The 17,810-nt window shown below is 61.6% G+C and overlaps 2 protein-coding genes across 2 annotated transcripts; one reads left to right on the top strand and one right to left on the bottom strand.

Annotated features, from left to right (window-relative positions):
• The first annotated feature begins 187 nt into the window (after nucleotides 1-187).
• On the top strand, nucleotides 188-5,012 carry LOC135316508 (mucosa-associated lymphoid tissue lymphoma translocation protein 1-like). The gene is given in 11 exon segments (XM_064469969.1): nucleotides 188-220; nucleotides 514-698; nucleotides 923-1,089; nucleotides 1,597-1,727; nucleotides 1,840-1,993; nucleotides 2,286-2,476; nucleotides 2,558-2,654; nucleotides 2,827-2,874; nucleotides 2,968-3,003; nucleotides 3,261-3,464; nucleotides 3,606-5,012. Coding segments are annotated over 11 exon segments (1,428 nt in total). The 3' UTR covers nucleotides 3,788-5,012.
• A 2,597-nt stretch (nucleotides 5,013-7,609) lies between these two features.
• RAX2 (retina and anterior neural fold homeobox 2) lies at nucleotides 7,610-9,951 on the bottom strand. Its single transcript, XM_064469594.1, has 2 exons — nucleotides 9,709-9,951; nucleotides 7,610-8,053 (listed from the first exon to the last, which is right to left on the bottom strand). The coding sequence occupies exons 1-2, from the start codon at nucleotides 9,949-9,951 to the stop codon at nucleotides 7,610-7,612; spliced, it is 687 nt and encodes a 228-aa protein (XP_064325664.1).
• Between the last annotated feature and the right edge of the window lie 7,859 nt (nucleotides 9,952-17,810).

Genomic DNA, 17,810 nt, shown 5'->3' with positions numbered 1-17,810 from the left:
CCACCACCCAGAGGCCTAGGGATGGTGAGGGTGCTGCTGCCAGCCCACTGAGGTCTCTGCCAGGAGAGGGGTGCCTGGGCTAAGTCCTCCGTGATGGGTGTGTTCTCTGTGTCCCCCAAAGGGACTGGGAAGGTGATGGGACATCCCCTCTTTCAAGTTCCTTGGACCCTGTCCTGGGGCTGGGGTAATGTGGCCGTGGGTCCTCACCCGAGGCCGGGGGGTGAGCGGGGTCTGCTATGCCACTGTCATGGCTCTTGTCCTCCAGGCACAGAGGGGGAACTTGTGTCATTCCTGGCTGGCTGCTGGCAGCCAGATCCAGCAGCACTGCCTGGCCAGCTCCTGACACCTCCCCAGGGAGGCCAAAATCCTCCTGGGCTCCTGCGAGGAGGTGACCCAACACTGGTGAACTCGTGCTGGTACTTTCCCTCCTGAGTCACCCTGTGCCTGGCTGGAGGAGCACCCGGTGGTATCCAGCGGGGTGTGGGTGCCTGTCACCCCATCACCTGCTGACAGCTCATCCCCTCCGTGTCCCCAGGCAGGTGGCAGTGGGGCTGGGACAGGATATGGGGCTGGAGCACGCCCATCAGCTTGCTGGGTGAGGAGGTGGTGGCCCAGCTCTGCAAGCTCCTGGATAATGCCATCTGGGGCTGGCGCAAGCTGGCTGAGGTGGCTGGGGCAGAGAAATGCTTCAAATGCAGGTAGGGGTGGTGGTGGGATCTCTGGGGGTCCATACCCCACTGAGTGACAAAACGCATGTGGGCGCAGCCCTGCCATGGGCTGAACGAGGGGCATGTGGGTCCTCTGGCCACCCCATCATAGCTGCAGTCTGGGCTGGGGGCACTGCCAAGTTCCCCAGTGGGGGTCCCCGCCCTCCCTGGGCGGGAGGTGGGCTATGGCACTGAGTGCTGTGAGTGCCTTGCAGTGTGGAGGAGTTGGAGATGTGCTCGCTGAAGGTGCTGGAGCCCCGTGGCAGCCCCACACAGTGCCTCCTGCAGCTCCTGGCTGAGCGTGACTATACCCTCAAGTACCTGCTGGGTTGCCTGGAGAGGATGGGGCACACGCAGGCCTGCCAGGTCCTCAGCAGTGCTGGTAGGGAGGGACAGCAAGTCCCACAAGGCCTGGGGGGGGGCACCAGGGACAGGGGCTCAGCAGAAGGAAAGCAGGGGGAGATGAGGATCAGCTCTTCCTGCTGGTGGTCTTGCTCTGGGTAGTGGGGCCCTGGGCTGGGTGGGGTGGGATGGGATGGATGCAGTAGGGTGGGAACGGGATGGGGTGGGACAGGCTACGATGGGACCAGATAGGATGGGATGGGATAGGATTGGACAGGTTGGGATGGGACAAGGGATGGGTGAAGATGGAGCAGAGTCGGGTGGGACAGGATGGAACAGGGTGAGATAGGGTGGGGTGGGTGGGATAGCACTGAATGGGACGAGGTAGGATGAGATGGGTGGGATGGGACATGGTGTGATAGGATGGGGTGGGATGGAAGGGGAGAGGACAGGCTGTGGTGGGCATGGGTGGGACAGGACAGGATGTGATGGGATGGTGTGGGATGGGGGTCTCAGCCAGCCCAGGCTGGTCTCTCCTCTCCTGCAGTCCAGGACATAATCTGCATCACAGTGCAGCCGCAGTCGCAGGTGGTGACGGAGGGGACGCAGGTGTCCCTGACCTGCTGGGCGACTAGCCCACCGGGGCTCATGTACCAGTGCTTCTGTGGGAAGCGGGAGGTGAGGTCCTGCTGCGACACGTCGAGCAGGGCCCCTGGGCCCCTTCCATGGCAAGGGCATCCAGACGGGTGGGAAGGAGCCCCTGACCCCTTGACTCCCTCCTGTCTTGTAGGTGCCTGGAGCCATGGCCCCAGAGCTGGTGATCGACACGGCTGCCCTGCTGGGCCAGCCTGAGTGGTACATCTGCCGGGTGAACTGCGGGGCTGCCTTCACCTTCTCTAGGTGGGCCCGTGTCCAGGTGGAGAAGAGCAGCAGCCCCAGCTCAGGTGGGCACCGAGATCTGCATCCCCAGGCTGGCAACTGCTCCCATTGGGAGCGGGGTGGCTCCCGTAGGGCATCGCATGCCATGTTGCACCTTGCCTTAGTTGCGAGGGTGCCTGGGCTTGCTGGGGTGATGGTGCCCATGGAGGACCCAAATGCCCTGTGCCCTCCTTGTGCCTGCTGGCTTGTGCCACCCATGGGTGCCAGCGCCTGCAGGTGATGAACCTGAGGCCTGGGGGCAGCTCGGTGAAGCGCTGCCATGGCCAGGTGCTGGGTCTTCTGCCCCATCCCCTCCCCTCCCCTCCCCAGCCAGCGGTTACCACCCAACCATGGCGGGGCTGCAGATCCTGCGGTAGCCATGGCCATGCTGTCTGACCGAGGGAGACACGCTGGTGCTGGAGTGCAGAGCCATTGGCAACCCCCCACCCCAGTACCAGTGGTTCAGGAACCAGTGCCCCATGGATGGTGCACAGGCGCCCCAGCTCCAGGTATGGCGGGACCCCTGATGTGGTGTGGCGCGGCACGGTATGGCACAGCATGGCACGCTGTCTGCTCTGTCCCACTGGCAGGTGAAGCTGGTGATGACAGCTGAGTGGGGAAGCTACTCCTGCCATGTGTTCAACCTCTTCCATGAGGTGTGGAGCCAGGAAGTGGACGTGGAGATCGGTGAGGGCCCCAGACAAACCTCTGTAGCCCCCCACCCCACGTGCAGTGTCCTGGCTCTGCTCTGCCCCCCCATAAAGCCCTCCCGTGGCTGCCCCACGGTTCTGGGGATCTCCAGCCTGTGCCAGCAGGTGCTGCCACGCATGGGGCTCCCTGACTCCCCACTTTGCCACAGGCCCACGGCTCTTTGCCTCTGGTGGCCCCTGGCAGGAGGGGGATGGAGGTAGGTGGGGGCAGAGTGGGCAGGTCCTGGCTGCCCTGCCACTGCACTCCCCAGGCGCTGTGGGGCCCTGGCATGGTGTTTCTCTCTTTCCAGGCTCCCCGGAGTGCAGCAGCCCTGGCCAGCTGTACAGTAAGAGCCTGCCCAGGAGGGGTTGGTGGCCCTGTGGGGCTGTGAGCATCCCCAGTGTCACCCATGAGGCTCCGCTCAGCTTTGGGTACAGCACAGCAAGGAGAGTGGAGCAGCGAGGCAGGGACACCACAGGGCACCCCAGTACCTGGGGACAGTGACACCAGCCACAACTGGGTGTCACCTCTGTGGGATGAAGGTAGTGGGGACAGCAGGAGCATCCCACTCCATCCCCAGCCCCTCCCTCTCCCATCCCGCAGCCACCGACAAAGTGGCCCTGCTGATTGGCAACATGCACTACCTGCACCATAAGCAGCTGAAGGCGCCCATGGTGGACATGCACATCCTCAGCACCCTCCTCCGCCAGCTTGACTTCAAGGTGGTCTCGCTGCTAGACCTGTGCAAGGCCAAGATGCAGATGGCTGTCAATGAGTTCCTCCTCCTCCTTGACAAGGGCATCTACGGTGCAGTGGCACCTGCTGGGACTGCTCCAGCTGGGAGGAACCGGGTGTTTTTTGTGCTGGCGGGGCCTTGGGTGGTGGCTGGGCAAGAAGCAGGCACTGGCAGGTCAAGGGATGTCACCCACTCTCCACCCTTCCCGGCAGGTTTGCTCTGCTATGCTAGGCACAGCTATGAAAATTTTGGCAACAACTTCATGGTGCCCATCGATGTGCCCAGCTCCTACACGTCGGCCCGCTGCCTGTGTGTGCAGCGGGTGCTGCGGAGCATGCAGCAGCGCCACACTGGCCTCAACATCTTCCTGCTTGACATGTGCTGCAAGAAGTGACCCAGCCCTGGCCACTGGCTTGGGGACAAGCTGCTGGGAGGTCCCGGCATGGGGGTGCCTGGGGGGTGCTGGTTCGCCGGGGGAGCGGAGTGGGGCATCCCCAGGTCTCATCCAAACCCGTTGGCTTTGTCTGGATGCCCCAAAGCATCACTGCCCCAGTTGAGCTGGTAAACGCCACGATGGGTGGGCAGAAGGGCACAGGGCAGCCCCCAGGGGTGAGTGTGGGGAAGCCACTCATCGCCAAGCTCAACCTGCGGCTGGTGGCCTCCCCCTCGCCACCTGGCAGCCCCCTCTCTGCCTCCCCCCCATGAGCTGGGGGGGTGGCAGGGAGCTCCTGGGTCAACAACCCCGAGGAGGACCTGAGCCCCGAGGTCCCCGGCTCCCATGCCCTGTAGAGGGACAGCATGGTCCCCCCTTGTCACCGCAGCCCCCTGGGGCCACGTCTGTCTTGCTGGGGGGCCGGGGACTGGAGGGGTCATGCGCAGAGGTGGGTGCCAGGAGGGGCTGAGCACCATCCTGGCCTGTGCCAGGGGATGCAGGGCTGGCTGCATGGCACGGCTATGACCCCTGCTGCAGGGGACTGCCGCTCGGTACTGCCACGGCGGGTACTGGCAGTGCCAACCCCACATCCCCTGGCATGGCAGTGCCAGCCCTGTACGCCGGGACAGAGCCACTGCCATGTGCCAGGACATGGCCAGCCCCATGTGTCCTGGTGTGGCAGTGCCAGCCCATATCCCAGTCTGTGCCAGCCCCATGTGCCAGGACGCTGCCCGGTGGTCAGGGGACAGAGTGCCCAGACCCCACGGCTCAGCTGGCGCGAGGTGTTGTGCTAGGGAATGGCTGGGTTCGTTCAGGCCTGAGAGAAATAAGCAGATTAGGGGGCAAATCCTGTGGGAGGGGATTAGAGGGGGTGGGAGCAGGAGGGCTCCTGCTCTGCCACAAGGGACTGGAAGAACCCCCCTGGTGCTCCCAGAGCTCCCAGTAGCACCCAGTCCTCCCAGGCACAGGGCTGTGCCGGCCCCATCTGGGCAGTGGGTGATTTCAGGACAGGATTGGGATCTAGGGGAGAAAAAATTGCCTTTTTGCTTGGATTTTTCCCAAATGTGGCCCCACATGCTGGGGGCCACAGATGATGTGGGGTACACTCCACCAGGTCTCAAGTGGGGAAAGCACCAATAAAGAGGGAAGAGCAGGTGACCCGGCAGACCTATGGCTTTCTTGCATTTAAACAGAATATTTTTTTGGCTAGAAATATTGCCTGTTTCTCTGTTAAGGGCAGTGCAGCACCAGGGTGCCCATGGGAGGGAAGGGGCAACCGACCCCTCCCGTGAGGGTACCCTCACACCATGATGCCCTGGGGCACATCAGTGCCACCCCATGCAAATTAGCTCATTTAAATAATTTGCATAGCCCTCCAACCTCAGGGAGACGCATCCTCATCCTGGGGCCTCTCTGCGCCCTCGTTTTTGGGTGATGGTTGCAAGACTGGGGGGGAGCACCCTCACCCCAATTAGGTGCCGATCAAGCAGGTCGGGGGTGCCGAGCCTCCTGCTCTCCGCGCCAGCCAGCTTTTGTTGGCGCTCGGGGGGCCGAGAGGCGCCCCACGCTGGCGCCAGCCTTGGCAATTATGTCATGTGAAAAGTATAGCCCCTATTGAGCATGTCCCTTCCCCTGGATCAAACCCCATTACTTCTGTGGCCGTTGCTTCATTATCTCCCTGCCGGAGCATGCCTTTGCCAGGGCCGCTTCACCTCGGCCCGTTAGCTGGGCTGGGGGGCCGGGGGAGCATCGATTATGCATTTAATGGGTTGTTAAAGGTTTAATTGTCACTAACAAAGCAGATGAGCAGCAGCAGCTGGGGGACAGGGGACAAGAAGGGTCTTGCCGGGGTCAGTGCCTTGCCTGGCCTGGTGGCATCCTGGCTGGTCCTGCCTGACCCCAGAGCTGTGGGGACATCAGAGTTTGTCCCTGGGGCTGTTGGACTGGGGGGAGACCCCCGGTGTGGGGGGGCTACAGCTGCGGGTCCTGGTGCTGAGCAGGGTCTGGCCCATGTGGGGACGTGGGGATGTGGTGGGGATGGAACTTGCCCAGCAAAGGCCAGGTTTGTGGCTGTCATTGGGTCCAAAGCGGGAAGATTTTTTTGGGAAATATCTCGTTTTGGTGGAGGGGAGGTCAGCGCTCACCTCACTTCCCAAGGGACCCAGGGCACCCCAGGGACCTGGGGCACCCACTCACCCAGGGCCAACCCCCCAACTCTCACTGTCCTGGCTGTGCTTCAGCACCTCAAAGCCACCATGGGCTCAGCCATCTCCGATGGACCTGGGTTTGTTCAGCCTTGAGAAAAGGAGGCTCAGAGGGGATCTCATCACCGTGTACCAGTACTTAAGGGGTAGTTACAAAGAAGATGGAGACTCCCTTTTTACACGGAGTCACATGGAGAGGACACATGGAATGGACACAAATTGCTCTTGGGGAGATTCCGATTGGACACCAGAGGGAAATTTTTCACACTGAGGAGAGTCAACCATTGGAATAATCTCCCCAGGGAAGTGGTTGACTTGGCCACGTTGGACACCTTCAAGAGTCGTCTGGACAGGGTGCTGGGCCGTCTTGTCTAGACTGTGCTCTTCCTAGAAAGGTTGGACTAGATGATCCCAGAGGTCCCTTCCAACCTGTGATTCTGTGACCTGGCCCTTGCTAACCCCATGAGAGTGCCAGTGACGCTGGCTGTGCCCCAAGCCCCGGTGGGCAGTCGGGCAGAGTTCCCCTGGGGCTGCAGAGCCACACTGGGGACCCCTGGAGACGTGGCACCTTGCCACTGCCACTCTGGCAGGAACTGCTGGCAAGGGCTGAACCAGCCTTGGCGCAGCCCACTGACCCCCACCACAGGGACCCCGGGGCTCCCGGCCAGTCCTCCTCCTCTTGCCAGTCCTGTCCGGGGCCTGTGGGGGTCCTGCTGCCACCCACCCTCCCGGCGGCACAATTACAGCAGCTTTGTGCCACCAACATGTGGGGAGCAATTAGGGCAGGTGGGCAGCAGGCGTGGCCCCCCAAGGGATGGCCAAGCATGTGCCCCTTGACAGGCTGCGAGGACGTGGCATGGCACAAAGCTGGTCCCAGCCCGCAGCCGGGGCTGGGTTGGGTCACCCACACCTGGATCCGGCCCCAGCCCTGCACAGCACAGCCCAAGGGAGCGGGGCACGAGGGTGCTCAGGGGTGATGCTCCTGCATTGCCCCGGAAAACGCCTTCCCAGCAGAGGCTCTGCAGCCCCGGTGTGCTAACAAGTGGCACTGCTAATGAGCGGCACGGCAGGCAGGGCACCCAGCTGCACCCAACTCCAGCACGTGGCAACTGTTCAGCTTATCTCTTTACTCACAATACACCTGTCCTCTTGGTGATGGTGCATCTACTGGCACAACCGACGTCACACCTCAACGAGGCTAAAAAACTCCCCCCAAGTGCTCTCTATGAAACTAGAGCTTTTCTGTTCAGTTTTGTTTAAATCTGCAGCATTTAAAAAAAATTAATAATAATGGGAAGGGAATAAGAATGGGAGTGTGGGGAAAGGAGGTGTCCAACCAGGGGCGGTGGGTGGCCCAGTGGCATGGCCGCCTCGGCAGCTCAGAGGGGCCACCAGTGGCTGGCGGGGGGTTCCCCACTGACGGTGCCAGCTTGGCGGGGGGGATGCAGCCCAGCATCCCTGCCCCGTGCTGGCTTTGGTCCTGTTGAGCATCCCACTGTCACCCCCCTCACCCGCCCTGGGGCCACGCCGATGTCAGGGGTAGGAGCCAGGGGCCAGCGAGGCCAGAGGGGAGCGTTCATCAAATGGGCTGCCAGGTCTTGTCAATGGTCTGAATGTGCTCCTTGGCTTTCATGCGGAGCGAGGCGATGCTGGAGCTTCTCTGGTCTACCTCCTCCAGCGGGTACTTGTCCACAAAGGTGGTGCCGCACTGGTAGGGCGTGGGGGCCATGGGCTGCATGCCCTGTACCATTGGCGGGGGGGTGTTGAGGAAGGAGTGCCCGCCGTAGGGGGGATGCAGGGCCTGGGGGGCTCCCATGAATCCGGGGATGCTGTGGACAGTGGTGGCGCTGGAGATAGGAGATGTCAGCCATGGGTCGAGTGGGAGGGAGTTGCTCATGGGCCCCACGTTGGGCATCATGGGGGGCCGGTTGAAGGAGAGCATGGGGGTGTCATGGAGCTTCATGGAGCTGGCCTCCATCTTCTCCTGCCGCCTCCACTTGGCTCGTCGGTTCTGGAACCAGACCTGTGATGGGAGAGTCGGGGTGAGCCCCACCGTGCCCAGCCAGTCCCTCACAGCACACCCCACATGCTCTGCCCTGTGCTGTATCCCACGTGGGGTGCCCTGGGTGTTAGGTCCCACATGGGGTGTCCCACAGGGCTCCAGCGATCCCCAGCACACTGCAAACCTCTGCCAAACCTCTCCCACAAACCCCAGGGACTGAGGACACCTCCAAGGTGTGGAAGGTGAGAATTGTTGCCATGCAGCCCCTGCCCTCGCTGCTCCATGGGAATGTGCACCCCAGCCCTGCAAACACCCATACAGTTCTTGGTATAAAGTCTTCTGGCCTTCAAAAGCCCCTCAGTAAAAGCTTTTAGAAGCCAAACTGTCATGGTTGCACTAAAACCCAGCAGGAATGAGAGGGACCGGGGAGCCAAGGCCAGCAGTGATGTCCCGCAGGAATGCCGGCCCCTGCATCCCCAGAGCCCCAGCAGCACAGAACATGGGCCATCTGCTGTGCCATGCACAGTGGGAGTGAGGGCGAACAGCTGGGCTGGGAAGGGGATGTCTCCCATGGGCTGGTCACAGTTGTTGGTGGACACTGGGCTTTACTGGTGCAAACTTAGTGTCCAGAGATGGGCAACGGAGCTGGGGAAGGGTCTGGAGTACAAGTGTGATGGGGAGTGGCTGAGGGAGCTGGGGGGGTTCAGCCTGGAGAAGAGGAAGCTGAGGGGAGCCCTTCTCGCTCTCTGCAACTGCCTGAGAGGAGGCTGTGGTGAGGTGGGGGTTGGTCTCTTCTCCCAAGTCACTAGTGATAGGATGAGAGGAAACAGCTTCAGGTTGTGCCAGGGGAGGTTTAGGTTGGGTATTAGGAAAAATTTCTTCACCAAAAGGGTTATCAAGCACTGGAACAGGCTGCCCAGGGCAGTGTGTGAGTCACCGTCCCTGGGGGCATTTAAAAGACACAAAGACTTGGTGCTGAGGGGCATGGCTTACTGGTGGAGTCTGTAGTGTTAGGTTAACAGTTGGACTTGATGATCTTAAAGGTCTTTTCTAACCTAAATGATTCTATGCTTCTGTGAAACTGGTTGTGGCTCAGAGAACTCAGTAGAGGTGTTCCTATGGTCTGGAATACCCCCCTAAGAAAAAGGCATTGTCTTGGACTGGGGCTGAGGCCTGGGAAACTCAGTTCATTTATAAGGGGATTACTGCCTTGCCTCACAGTGGGTTTGCTGCTTCATCAGTCCCAGGGGAAGGGGGAAGCAGACTGGCGGGACCCCAGGCTCTTCCCCAGGTTGCACCTTCCCCCAGGCAGAGCCTTCTCCTGCAGCTCAGCTGCTTTCTTTCCCACGGGATGAGCGGGAGGGATGGGAGCAGTGGGGAAAAGGTTCTCTAAAAACCATCTCCCTGCCCAAATGGAGCCTCTGGCACATGGGCTGAACTGGGACTTCGCAGGGGAGCAAGGCTCAGCCATTAAATCCCCTCTCTGGTTTAGGCAGGAGCAGGTGACTCTGTGGAGGTGCCATTCCCGCCTTGAGCAATGGGGAAACCAAGGCACCGAGCAAGGGGGTGGCAGCAGAGCTGGGAGCAGAGTAAAGCTCTCCAGTGCCAGGGTGGTCCCTCTGCCACCGCCTGGCGGACAGGTCTGGGGTGTGGGGGCTGCTGGGCGTCCTCCCTACCTGCACGCGGACTTCTGGCAGGTTGACCTTCATGGCCAGCTCCTCGCGGCTGTAGACGTCAGGGTAGTGGGACTTCTCAAAGGCGCGCTCCAGCTCATGCAGCTGGTAGGTGGTGAAGGTAGTGCGGTTCCTCCGGTGCTTCTTCTTGGGCTGCTCCTCCTCGGCAGTGGCTGGCAGGGTGCCCTTGCCGTCCCCTGGCTTCCGCAGCTCACCCAGGTCCCCCTCGCACTTATTCAGGTACATGGCGGTGCCTGCGAAGGGACCGCAGGGGTTAACTGGGGCATGGGACATCAATCTCCCCATGCGACCCCAGGCCAGGACAGGTGGACAAGCAGACGGATGGGAGTAAGGGTCGGCCCAGGAACAGATTACACAAAGGTGTAATTCTCTCTGCTGCCACCACGTTATCCCATGGCTGCAGTGTCCCAGGGACGCACACGGAGTCCCAGCGATGGCGCTGTGGGCACCCACGCATGGTGGGTGAGATGTGACCAGGCCAACCTGCCCACCCAAAACTAACAGTCAAATTTTACCTAAAGCCAAGGATTTTATGACAGTGCTGTCACTGAGAACCAACCCAACCTCCCCCCACCCTGGCATGGAGGGGACCAAGCCTGGGTCAGCTCTGTCCTTCCAGCCCAGCTCCTCTCCTCCAGCCCCTTCACCATGGGCTACAAGTCTGGCCCTGAACTGCTGAAGGACCCAATGTTGGTCCTCAAGTGTGTCCGGAGCAATCCAGCGCCATCCCCTGGCTAATAACCTTTTTTCTGCACACTTATAAGCATTTTCAACCCTTGCAACAGTTCAGCTGTAAGCTTTTTATCCAGCATCTGAAATCTTCCTGCAGTGTTTCCTGGGGATTAAGGGTCCCTTTGCACCACGAGGATGTAGGCAAACATGGAAATGGGGCAGAAAGCTGTAATCCTGGGGCACTTCTGCAGAGAGGAAGGCACTGCATCGCCCAGACCTGCTGGCAAAAATTCGGCTGATGCCCAAATGGGTGTGGGGAGGGAGAGGGACCATCAGTTAATTCTGGGAGGCAATAAGTGGGGGTCCTGAGACGGCAGCATGCAGCAGGTGGGTGTCAGGTGTTGCTCAGGCTGTGCAGGTGTGGGGTGTCTGTGTGTGGCATGCACAGTGAGTGCCTGTAGGTGCAGCGGGCGGCATGGGTGCAAGCAGTGCATCTGCAGCAGGTGCGTGTCTGCACGGGCGTGGGGATGTGTGCGGTGTGTGGCCCGCCGGCACGGGCAGGCGTGGGGGGCCCAGGGTGCACGCAGGGGAGCGGGAGGGCGTGCATGCAGCAGCCTGAGCAGGGGGTGTGAAGTGTGTACGCAGTGTGGGTACGTGTGTGTGGGGCTGGGTGCGCCTGTGCAGGGCAGTTAGCCCTGCATGTCCACTGCATGCAGTGTGTGCAGTGCAGGTGGAGCACATAGTGTCCATGCGCTGTGTGTGCAGTGTGCACAGTGCAACGTCTGCACCTGCAGTGTGCAGGGCGTGGTGTATGTGCGCAGCGTGTGCAGTGCATGTGCAGTGTGCCCAGCTCAGTGTGCATGTACAGAGTGTAGCACATGCAATGCATGCAGAGAGTGCACAATGTGCAGGCGCAGTGTGAATCTGTGCACGCTATCTGTGGGGATGCAGTGCACACAGTGCATGCAGTGGAGGCACCTGCAGAGCACACAGCACACACAGTGCAGTGTAGTGCACACTGTGCGTGCAAGTGTGAAGCATGTGCAGTGTCTACGTGTGCAGCACATCCAGCATGTGCAGTGTGCACCCAGGGTCTGTCGGTGCTGTGCCTGGTGCCTCTGCAGCGTGCTCAGAGCACGCACCCTGGGTGTGCAGTGTGTGCAGCATGGTGGATGCAGCAGGTATAACACCTGCAGTGCATGCACAGGGGCTGTGTGTGCAGTGTGTGCCGTGCACAGTGTTTGCCATACGTTGCAGGCACAGGGTGTGCAGTGCATGCACAGGGGCTGTGTGCAACATGTGCTCTGTGTATGCAGTGCTGTGCATGCAGTGTGTGCGTGGCGTCAGCATGTGTGACTTTGGGAGCTGCTGGTCCCCCAGGATGCCCCATGGCCCCTCCCGGGGTGTCTGGTAGCCCTGGGGCTCTGGCCAGCTCCGGGTCCGGCTCTGTTGCTGCAGGGGGAGCTGCAGTCTTGGGGGGCCCTGGGGGGGGCCGCGAGCCAGGGCAGGGATGCTACGCTCTGCACCCTGGGGTGCCTCAAGGCAGGGGTGAGTGGGTGCTGGGCGGCAGGGAGAAGGGGCCCTGTTGTCACCGTGTGAGCGTCATAGTATGTCCTGGGGCTAGGGACATGGGGAGGGGATGGGGTCCCCCGCTGCCATCCCGCTCTTGCTCACCCGCTTCTCATTTGTGCAGCTCCACACCTGCAAGGAGAGGGGAGAGGGGGTGAGCACCCAGAGCCCCCGGCCGGGGCACCCAGCACCCCATTGGGGCCCCCTGGCTGCCCACTCAGTCTTGTCCTGCAACCCCCCAGGGCAACGGGTGGGAGCTGGGGCGTGGGGGAGAGTTAGGGAGAGCTGGGGCAATGGGGACAGGTGAGATGGGCACTGGGGGGGCTGGGGATGAGATGGAGCGAGAGGAGAGAAGAGGTGGGTCAATGGTGGGGACAGGGACAAGGTGCAGCGATGGAGGTCAGGGCCAGGGCTGGGGGTAGCCCCCACTGTCCCACCACCCTGATCCCATCTGAAAGCAAAGGAGGCCAAAACCCCCTGGGAAGCAGAGCAAACCCTGGCATGGGAGCAGTAATGAAGCAAAGAACAGCAAAATAACCAATCAGGAGCGACCCAGCAGCAGGGCGGCAGCACCAGACCCTGTGGGACATGGTGTGTGAGGGCCAAGCTCCCTCCCAAGCCCCCCACCCCGCTCTGCTTCGGCCTGGCCAGGGTCATGGATGTCCCTGGGTGTGGAAGGGAGGATGCCGGCGGGGTTGGGCTGGGGGACATCTGCACTGGCCGCCCCGTGGTCCTCGTCCTCCAGGGACAGGTCCCAGGAGCCCCCAGCATTCGCCGCCGGCATCTCGGGGTTCCCGCCTCAGAGCAGGCAGCACCAAGCGGGTGCTGTGGGGAGAGCCGCCTCCCTGCTCCCACCAGACATCTTCCTGCCGCCACCATCAGCCTGGCAGCAATTTTTGGGTTTAAGCCGTTAAGCTTTAAAACTGTGCTGGGAACCACAAGGACCAAAAGCTTTGGGAGGTTCCGCCCCCCAACTCAATGCCCCAAACCATGGTTTTCCCGCAGGGGCTGCTAGCCTGGGGGGAGGGCGAGCCTGTTATTAAAGACACCCAAAAAGGAAACAGAAATGTCATCGAGCCCTGGTTGAAGTGGGTAAAAAAAAAAATATCGTTTCCCTGGTGCTGGAAAGCAGCAGAGCATCAGCCTTGCCCGGCAGCAGGGGACACAGCGGGAACAGCCTGGGGACAGCCCCGGCTTTTGCTGGGTCCCATTTTTTTGCCTTCCAAAGCTCGTCTGGGTGCCAGGATGCAGCCCTCTGGGCTCGAGCTGCCTGGGATGGGCTGTCTGCAGCGGGCGGTGGGGAGTGTGGGTGGCTCCTGCCCACCAGCCCCAGGTGTAAATTGGCACGAGCAATGCTGTCGGGCACCCAGCACAGGTTCCCAAGCCCCCAGGGAAGGGTCCCAGCCCCAGCCCCGGGTGCACCCTGGGAATGCCCACTCCCTTTTTCAGCATCTTCCCCCAGCACTTCCTCCCGAATCGGAATAAATCAGTGTTACCTGCTGGGCCCAACTCGGCTTTTCCAGGAGTATTTAACTTTGCCAGTCCCTCCTGGGAACCAAACAAGCGGCTCAACCTCACCAATCTCACAGCTTTGGCAGCCAAAGTTGCCTCTAGTCTTCTTATTTGTCACAGAACCGCTGCGCTAAGGCTCGGGAGAATCTTTATTTAGTGTTGCAGATGTCACCAAGGCCCCGCAGATTGGAAATGAGTCCAAAGGATTAAGACGAGGTTATTAATTGGAGGCCTTCCCCTTTAAGAATGATTGACAGTTACTTTCTGGACAAGTAATTGCTCTAAATGTCCCCCCAGCACGGGTCCGGGGGGGCGGTGGCAGACAAAGCCCCGAACTGCCTTCCCCACTCAGATTGTCTCCCTACAAAGGCGTCCTGCTGGAGTTTGCCTTGTAATCCCCTCATTATGGACGAGGAAAAAGAATTAGAAACAGGGGGAGCGGAGAAGAAAGGCCGGGGCAATGAGGGGGAGGGGGGAGGATTTCCTTCGGCTGCGAAGGCTCTGCCTTGGGGATGGGGTCCGGGGCAGGCACCCCAAGCCTCGGTGGGATGGGGTGCTGCAGTGGCGGATGCCGTCACCCCCGGATGGGGACGGCGAGCCCTCGGGGTGGCCCCGGTGACGGCGTGTGTGCCCCCCCGGGCTGCCCTGCCTGCGCGGGGAGGGGCGACGGCCAGCAATGAGCATGGGCGGTGGGAACAGGGATGGGGCCAGGCACGGGGCCAGGCACGGGGCCCAGCTGTGAGGGCCAAGTGTGGGGACTGGGTCTGGGGACCTGCTATGGGTCTGTGTGTGGGGACCAGGTGTGAAGACCGGGTGTAGGGACCCACCATAAGGACCAGGCACCCTGAACAGCCTCCGGGATCTGGTGTGGGGAACAGCCGTGGGGACTGGGCAGGGGCAGCAGGCATTGGGCACAGTCTGTGGGACCAGGCAGGGGAACAGGCCATGGACATGGGACCGGGCACAGGGACCAGGGCCTGGGGACACCCTGTGGGGACCAGCTGCAGGAGTCCAGCCATGGGGACCATCCCTGGGGGCTGCCCATGACTGTGGGGGTGTGGGGTAGAGGCAGCCAGGCTGGGGGGCTGAAATGCCGCCCCTCTCCTCACCCCGTTGAGCTGCCATCCCAGGGACCCCAGCCTGGGGGACAATGGGAGCATCATGATGGGGGTCCTGGGGTGCTCCAGGCAGGGGGTGCTCAGTGCTGCCCTGACCCCCCCATCCCGCCGGGCAGGTTTTGCCTTTTTCTTTCTTTGCTCACTTTTACTTTGCTCCAAAAGCTTCTTCCTGCCACCTGCAAACACTGCTGCCCCCGGCGCCATCTTGGCTTCCTCCCACTCCCTTCCTCTCCTCACCATGGTTCCCCTTTCTGATGCCAAATGTCACCGTTTTGGGTTTTTGGACACCCCCCCACGCCTGATGGCTGCTGGCCCCACGCACATCTGTGCCCTCCCCACCAGAGCTGCTGCCAGGGGGACCCCGCAGCCACCTCTGCACCTCAATTTGGACCCTGCAGCCGGGTCAGGGTCCCTCCTGGCGGGGCTGTGCGGCTTCGCCTGCCCCATCTGACGCTGCTCTGAGGACAGCGTGATGCTCTTTTGGGGATGGCATGCCCCTACCCTGGGGACAGCGTGCCACCACCCCGGTGACAGGTTGTCCCTGCACCAGGGATGGTGTGATATGCCCCTGGGGGCCATGCAGCCCCTGGGGATGGGGTGACACCCCCACACCATACCCGCTGCCACGGCCCCACCTGCAGCAGGGGCGTGCGGGGGGGTTTTGGGGACATCCCTGGGTGCAGGGACGATGCGTGGGGCTGGGGATGCAAATGGGCACCTGGACCTGCTGCTCCCACTCGCCCAGGGCTGGTGCTCGTGCCCATCCTGGACACTGTGGTGGGGGTGGGAGCGGGGTCACCTGCCCAGGTGGCCCTTGGCCACTTCCCCCAGGGTGCCCCCACCGCCCCAGTGGGTGCAGGAAGGTGCTGCTGTGCCAGGACCCATGGTCCCTGTGGCTGATTTTAGGAGCGGGGTCTGCCTAGCTTTGGCATTGCCCGCCAGGCAGTGTGTGCAGCGCCAGCCCCGCTGACCGCCTTAAGGTGTTGGCTCGCACGGGGAGTGGGGAAGGCCAGCAGGCTTATTTGCCAAATGATTATAATTGCCTTTTAGGAGCAGATAGCAAATTGATTTGCTTCCTCGTCCAAGGCCCATAATCGCTTCATCACTTTAAAATATTAATGCTATACTTCTTTGCTAGTTTCCCAATTACCCTAATTGAAGGCAAATTGGTTAAGAAGGTGCAATGCAGAGTATCAGGGGGTTTAGTTCACTCAAATGACAGTTTTAAACCTCCCTAATCCTATTAGCGGGCAAAGCTGCTAACGCTTAGAGATGCTGCGTCAGTTTACCGGGGCAGTGGGGCCAGAGGCAGGGGGTGGCTGGGGGCCACCAGCCTCACGTGACCAGCTTGGCCGGGGATTTATCACTTTTTTAGTTCATTAAGAGGCCTTGGGCAGGTGGGGAGGTGGCAGGGGTGACCCAAAAGGGTGCTGAGTGGGAGGCAGGTGGCAGCGTGGGGAGGGCGGGGGGGCAGGACGATTAGCCAAGGAGACCTGGTGGAGGGTCCTGACCCAAATCCCAGCTGGCACTGGGAGCCCCTGTGCAGCCCCACTGGGAGCTGGGCTGCCTGTTGGGGCCGGGTAAGGCCTCGGTGCGGAGCGGGGATGGAGGAGCCTGCCGTGGCAGGGCACGTTGGGGACCTCGGCGCCAGTGTCCCAGTGGCTGGCACTTGGCGTGGAGCCCCAGCTCTGGGGAGAGCAGGGACGTGGGGTGGGAGCAGGGTGCCACGGCTGCTGCCACCCCACCGGCGACCTGGCTGGGTGACTGCTGGGGACATGTATGGCCCCATCCCATGCAACGCAGGTGTATTTTTGTGCCAGATTGGGAGATTGTGCAAGTTTTGAAGAAAGACTGGAGTGGGCATGGTAGTGACGGCAGGGACGGTGGGGATGGCAGCAGGGCCACCAAATATGAGGAGGCTCCCAGGTGTCAAGCCCTGACGTGCCTGTCCCATGCTCCCTGGGATGCTCCAGCAGTCACCAGCCCCTTGGCTGGTACCTGGAGGTGGGGGTGCCCGGGGTGGGGGAACCCAGCACCTTGTGCATCCAGGGACCTCCTTGCTGGAGCTCCTGCAGCTCCGGGTGCTCCAGCTGGAGCAGCTGAGACCTGTGGCTCTTGTGATAGCGCCCGACTCCCAGCCCACCTGCGCTGGATTCCCAGCCCTGCCACCACAGCCATGGGCAGCCTGGTGCAGGGCCATCCCCACAGGCCTTTCCAGAGCAGATGGCCCCGACGTGGGGAGGACGGAGGTGGCTCAGCGCATCCTTTCTTTCACAGAAACACAGCGTGACTCCCCTGGCTGCTCCTGCTCTGGCAGGGAGGTGCCGTTGGGGCCAGCGCTGGCGGTACATTTTACAAGGGTTCAGCAAGCTTAGTCCTCAGGGACAAGTGACTCAGGCAGATTAGACCTCACTAAAATAGGCAGGTATTAGTGATCTCAGCAGCCCCCAGCCTTCCGGCAAGGCGGTGTTTAAGCCAGTGCCACCGCCAAACACCCGGGAGCAGGGAACAAGTCCCCGGAGGGGCAAGATGCAGCGGGGCATCCTGTCCCCAGCCAAAGGAGCCCCCTCGCTGCCTGCGCTGGCAGGGGGATGCTCGAGGTGGGGATAAAGGCTTGCCACTCACCCCTACCGGTGCTGCCCCAAGGAATACCCTGGGGGAGCACTGGGTCCTGCTGGCTCCAGTGCTCTGTGGGGGTGCCTCCATGCCCAGGGCTGCTGCAGAAGGCAGGAATGGATCTGGCAGCTGAGTGCAATGGGGTGAGTGCTGGCTGGGGGACATGTGGAGCAGCCCTGCTGCATCAGTGTCATCGTGTCCTCCCCTCCCACCCAGGGTTTGTGCAGACAAGGAGAGGCAGGAAGACCTGACCGGTGCCAGCAAACGCTGCATTTATTGAGACAAATGGTGCACGAGGCCCTGGGGCTGGTTCCTGGGGGTAATGGAGCATCAGGAACCACCACCCACCCTGTCCGGGTGCTCACACCAGGGGCACTGCAGGGAGGGGCTTGGCCAGCATGGCTAGAGGGGACCCAGACACCCTGCACCCACCCCGCGCACCCCAGAGAAGCAACAGGGAATGGTTTTGGGGAGGAAAACCCACCCTCCCCCCCCGAGCATGTATTAGGACACACCCCCCCGATAACAGCACCTGTAACACCCATCGCTCCTGGGGTGGGGGGGTGGGGGGCAGGGGCTGAGCCCTAACGCTGCCGG

Source organism: Phalacrocorax carbo, chromosome 19 (genome assembly GCF_963921805.1).
Source record: "Phalacrocorax carbo chromosome 19, bPhaCar2.1, whole genome shotgun sequence".
In the NCBI taxonomy this organism is placed as follows: domain Eukaryota; kingdom Metazoa; phylum Chordata; class Aves; order Suliformes; family Phalacrocoracidae; genus Phalacrocorax; species Phalacrocorax carbo.
Note: the sequence above shows the minus strand (reverse complement) of the source record. Positions and strands in the feature narration are given on the sequence as shown.

Excerpts from the sequence above, each read along its gene's own strand:
- RAX2 (XM_064469594.1), bottom strand. The coding sequence starts at position 9,951 with ATGTACCTGAATAAGTGCGAGGGGGACCTGGGTGAGCTGCGGAAGCCA. Across the intron at positions 8,054-9,708 it reads TGCCAGAAGTCCGCGTGCAG|GTCTGGTTCCAGAACCGACG; the intron begins GTAGGGAGGACG and ends CTCCCATCACAG.